The sequence below is a fragment of the Zea mays genome, chromosome 5 (genome assembly GCF_902167145.1).
Source record: "Zea mays cultivar B73 chromosome 5, Zm-B73-REFERENCE-NAM-5.0, whole genome shotgun sequence".
Classification (NCBI taxonomy): Eukaryota; Viridiplantae; Streptophyta; class Magnoliopsida; order Poales; family Poaceae; genus Zea; species Zea mays.
This window is the reverse complement of record NC_050100.1, coordinates 139,572,480-139,578,293: the sequence shown is the minus strand read 5'-3', so window position 1 is coordinate 139,578,293 and position 5,814 is coordinate 139,572,480. Positions and strand designations below refer to the sequence as shown.

Below are 5,814 nucleotides of genomic sequence, written 5' to 3'. Positions count from 1 at the left end.
TTGTTCATGTTAAGATCATTATGTTAATTGGAACATGGAGAACTACCCGGGAAAACAGTGCTACCACAAGGGTTTATGGACGCCCTTGGCTGATTAACTAGGAAAGCTAGTGAATGATTACCTTACCCGAAAGGGGCAAGGGCAGTAGGGGAGTGGTCAGTGTAGGGAGGTCCTTGGTTGATTTTGCTGCGATGGCGGTCAGTCAAGGGACTCCTGCACTGGAGCTTCCTATAAACTGTAGCGGGTTTTCTGAAGCTAGTGGAACTTTATAAAGGCCTCGTAGTGTTACCCTGCCTCGCCTCCTCGGTAGAGGTGTATGGGATTGGCCGTCTCTTAGCAGATGGGTAACATGACTTGTGGGTAAAGATGCGCAACCTCTGCAGAGTGTAAAACTGGTATACTAGCCGTGCTCACGGTCATGAGCAGCTCGGACACTCACATGATTAAATTATGGAACTTAAACTCAATTTGTCATATGCATTGCATCGCAGGTGAGGTTGTTACTTTTGTTCTACTACTTAATTGGTTGGTATTTACTTATACTTAGTAATTGCTAATAAAATTTTGACCAACTCTAAAAGCAATGCTCACCTCTAACCATCCTCTTTGGTAAGCCTTACACTTCACGTGAGCTCCCATCTTTGGCGAGTTCATGCACATTATTCCCCACAACTTGTTGAGCTATGAACGTATGTGAGCTCACTCTTGCTGTCTCACACCCCCCACAGGTCAAGAACGGGTACCGTAGGATGATGTGACGAGTTCGTGAGAGGTCTAGGTCGTCGTCTCCCAGTCAACTATGGGTTGATGGACCGTTGTCTCCTTATAATGTAATTATTTATTTATTTTGTATAGAACTCCTGTTATGTAGTAAAGATGTGACATTCGATCTTGTGCCATTATTCATCATATGTGTGAAACTTGGTCCCAGCACACCTGGTGATTATGTCCGCGCCTGGGTCTTGGTGTCCCGAAACCCGGGTGTGACAGAGTCTGGCCTAAATTAATATTCAATAATAGTCAATGCTAAAGGCCCACTTCAATGCTACGGTGTACTAATAATTTAGTAACATACCAGAAGTTTAAGGGACAAATCAATCAACTAAATAGGTAGATCATTGGTTCATCTATTAAGAAGTTCAGAAAAGGATGAAAGACTGCCACACGCGCGCGCGTCGCCGCCTGCCGGGCCGGGCCGTGGCCGTAGCCGTGGTAGATCGGACCTTGGTCCGAATATTCCTTCCTAACGGATGCACATTTTGCCTGGAATGATGACCGTTTATTAATGTCGTCTATTACTGGTCGTTTCATGTGTTATGGCTAGTAACAAACGTCTCTGATATCGTCAGTTTCTGGCTGGGTGTAACGAAAGCTTTGATGGTGACCGTTACTGTCCGTTCACCTCCTCCTTCTGTGCGTGTACAAATACGGAGGAGGTGAGGCTGCTTCTGGTTACACGAGAATAGATTCTCAAATGAATTGCACTCAGCCCATCCTCGTCCCACCTACTGTGAGCACACAGATAGTGACAGAGCAGGCCTCCGAAATCGTCGTCCGCAGATCTACACTTGCACAGGTGTGCAGGCGATTAGGTTTTTGGGGAGAGCGTACTCGCTGCTCGCTTCGTCCGCTCGACCAGCGCTGATCAAGTTCCTTGTCGCGGCGCCGTTTGAAGGACTGCACTGCGTACATCTGCTTACATGGACTGCGTACAACTATATCGAACATACACACGAAATGTCTCGTGTGAATGGAGGCAGTGATATCTTCAGTATTGGTTTCTCCGCGGGGTTTTCTGGATTAAATTAAAACTAAAAATAACTATTTCTGTGTGGCATAATTTACCCGATCAAATCATCAGATTTTATCACAAGCACGACCTCCTCACCAGTTTGCTTGCCCCCAGCTAGTAGCCCTTGGCCGCGCCTAGATGGTCTTGGCATATCTCGTCGGTGGCTTGCAACTGACGCCAGCGCGTCTCCCTTGTGCATTACTACTACACCTTAAGCCATGCATATGCATGTATGCTGAGGCTGCATAGCCATACACATGTATACGCTAGACAGTGGATCGCCATGCTTGCTTCGGTCGACCGTCGACGCCCTTATATATAATAATTAATAAGTTCATTGGCCAATCATTCCCAATGCAAGCCGCCAATCAACCGTGATTACGAAGGCTAATGCTATAGCGCTGTGTATATATATACCCGACGAACGAATCATCGCATCATACCAACAACAAAATCCATCCATCGGATCATCAGCATCTTCATCACAACAAACTCCATCTATCCATACCCTGATACCCATATACACAAACAGCTAGCTCCACTTTCTGATCGAGAGCTATGGCGGCTCCAGGTCGAGTTTTCACACTACTCATGCTGCTCGCAGCTGCGGGCACCATGGCCGCTAGTGACGCCGCCGTCGTCCCCGCCACCACGTCACCGTCTCCGGCACCGACCGGGTGGCTAAAGGCGCACGCCACGTTCTATGGAGGCGCTGATGCCTCGGACACCATGGGTAATTAAGCTAGCTGCTCAAGATCGAACCATGCTGTTCTATGCATGCCTTCTCTAACAATACTACTCGTGTATGTGTGTATTTATATGGTGGCATGCACAGGCGGCGCGTGCGGGTACGGCAACCTCTTCACGCAGGGCTACGGCACGCGGACGGCGGCGCTGAGCACGGTGCTCTTCAACGACGGCGCCTCGTGCGGGCAGTGCTACAAGATCGCCTGCGACCGCAAGAGAGCCGACCCCATGTTCTGCAGACCCGGCGTCACGGTGACCGTCACGGCCACCAACTTCTGCCCGCCCAACCTGGCGCTGCCCGAGGGCGGCTGGTGCAATCAGCAGCGCCCGCACTTCGACATGGCGCAGCCGGCCTGGGAGAAGATCGGCGTCTACGGCGGTGGCATCATTCCGGTCATGTACCAGAGGGTTCCTTGCGTGAAGCGAGGTGGAGTCAGGTTCACCATCAACGGGCACGACTACTTCAACCTCGTGCTCGTGACCAACGTCGCGGCTGCTGGCTCCATCAGATCCATGGACGTCAAGACCTCCAACTCCACTGGCTGGACCCGGATGGCACGAAACTGGGGCGCGAACTGGCACTCTCTCGCCTACCTCACAGGGCAAGCGCTCTCGTTCAGGGTCATCGATACAGACGGACAAACTATTGAGTTCGCAAATGTGGTGTCACAAGGATGGAAGTTTGGCCAAACATTTGCATCCGGGTTACAGTTCAAGTGATGATGGTCAGAGCTCCATCACCGTCCCGGGTTATTTCCGGTCTCTCCTCGTCACTACTAGTCAGTAGTCACAGGAGTACACAGTTTGGAGGTGTATATAGACACTGAATATTCATGAGCCATATATGTGGCTTGTACCTCTCATTCTTTTTATTTGTATTGTATATATAACAACAGCCATGTCTAAATTCAATTTGTATGGTTATGTGAATATGTCACTAAATTATATATTAACTAGTCTATCGCGTAATACTATGAACGTAAGGTGGACTTGTTCCTTGTGGTTCGGATTAATGATGAATAATTGTCAACGGGTAGCACTTGTTGGCGTTTTTAGACCAAACACTAATGATCCCTAGGGCGTCCTCGTAGTGAGTTCGGACCTTGGGAATGATCGCTAAGTTTCACCCACGGAAGGTCGAGATCACTAGTACATAGAAGCTCTATAGTGACAGTTGTGAACCTATTTTCACGAGTGTTTCTTAGAAACGCCGATGCGAGAGGCCAATAGAAATCATTATTTTTACAGACGGGTAACTGAAGACCTCCAGTGAAAATCGATTTTCACTGGCGGCCGACGTAATAAAACCGCCATAAAACCACCATTGAAAATTATTTTTAGAAACATTAAACGAGTTTTAAAAATAGCAAACAAAATTATTTTTGGAGAGGCCTCATGCCACCCGACTGTCTCCGTCGAAGTTGCAAGTCGCGACATTTTTCATGCGCTACAGGTTGTTAGGAATCGAATCCCCGACCTCACCCTCGCGTGTACTATCTGATACCACTCTGCCTATGGCATGCTGTGATACCCAACAATTTTCTTTTGTATTGTATATATAACAACGACCATGTCTAAATTCAATTTGTATGGTTATGTGAATATGTCACTAAATTATATCTTAATAAGTCTATCGCGTAATACTATGAACGCAGGGTGGACTTGTTCCTTATGGTTCGGATTAATGATGAATAATTGTTAACGGGTAGCACTTGTTGGCGATTTTTTAGACCAAATCCGTCCTCGTAGTGAGTTCGGACCTTGGGAATGATCGCTAAGTTTCGCCCACGGAGGGTCGAGATCACTAGTACGTAGAAGCTCTATAGTGACATTTGTGAACCAATTTTCACGAGCGTTTCTTAGAACCGCCGGTGCTAGGGGCAAGTAGAAATCATTATTTTTACAGGCGGGTAACTGAAGAACGCCAGTGAAAATCGATTTTCACTGGCGGCCGACGTAATAAAACCGCCATAAAACCACCAGTGAAAATTATTTTTAGAAACATTAAACGGGTTTAAAAATAGCAAACAAAATTATTTTTGGAGAGGCCTCATCCCACCCGTCTGTCTCCGTCGAAGTCGCAAGTCGCGATATTTTTCATGCGCTACAGGTTGTTAGGAATCGAATCCCCAACGTCACCCTCGCGTGTACTCTCCGATACCACTCTGCCGATGGCATGCTGTAATACCCAACCCGTGGATAATAAGAGAGGAATTAATCTCCTTGAGTGTGTTGCCTCTAATCATGAGAAATGTTAATAATCATACTTAAAGTGCCTAAATTAACTAAAGATACATAAATAATTTATGCATCATGTTGGAGATTTTTGCTTGTTCATTTAATTATATTGTAAATGAGATATTAATGTTGAAATTAGGGTGCAACCAAATTTGAAATCTAGGGATTGAAAATGACATAGAAAAGAGAAGGGAAATAATACACATTATAAAGAATATATATATATATATATATAAACAAATATACATTTTCATACTGGTACTTTTAATTGAGCATATAATCTAAGTGTGAAACTCAACAAAATTTGAATTTAAATCTGAAATCTAAAAATAGGAAGAAGGGAAAACAGAAAAGAAAAGGAAAAAGGAAAAGAAAAAAAGAAAAGGTGCATTGTGTCGAATCTTGCACGGGCGGCCCATTCTCTATTCTACCGCGCAGCCCAACTGGAGTATGGCGCCGACACCCGGGCTCCTCCCGTCAGTCCCTCATGCGCGCGCTCCTGTGAGTATGGCGCTAATCGGAAGACCCCACACATCATACTCTAAGCCATCGCACGTGCCCGCCGTGCGTTTGGATGACCGGTGCCCCCCCTCTATTGTTCATCTCCCCTGCTAACAGAACACCGCCGCCGCCACGACAGCCGCCGTGGTTCTCGCAACTGCCTTGCCAGATGAGTCGGACCTCCCGTGCAGAGTATATACATGTCACCCTGCCCCTCAACCTAGGTGCAAAGCGAGATCATCGAACCACATAGCCGCCGCGTGGGAGAAAAGCCAAAAATCGCTGCCGCCGTGGATCTCCACCGTTGCTCGTCGAACACAGCCCCGATTGGAGCCCTGCGCACGAGCAAGAGTTTCTGCCCAAGCACACAGAACGCGTTGGGGGCGATAGCAAGAAGGGTGGGTGATCAGGGCAACATCGATTCTTCACCGTCGCAGCGAATTCGGCCCGTGCCGTGGCCGGGTGACCCCGTGGCCCTAATCGTCGGTGAGGACCTTTCCCCTGCTTTGCCTAATTACTACACAATGAATAGCACC

General features: G+C 47.3%; 1 protein-coding gene across 1 annotated transcript; it reads left to right on the top strand.

Annotated features, from left to right (window-relative positions):
• Window positions 1-2,227: 2,227 nt before the first annotated feature.
• LOC103626950 (expansin-A23) lies at window positions 2,228-3,492 on the top strand. The gene is made up of 2 exons (XM_008647313.3): window positions 2,228-2,525; window positions 2,628-3,492. Exons 1-2 carry the CDS (start codon window positions 2,351-2,353, stop codon window positions 3,257-3,259), a joined length of 807 nt encoding a protein of 268 aa, XP_008645535.1. The 5' UTR covers window positions 2,228-2,350; the 3' UTR covers window positions 3,260-3,492.
• Window positions 3,493-5,814: the final 2,322 nt, after the last annotated feature.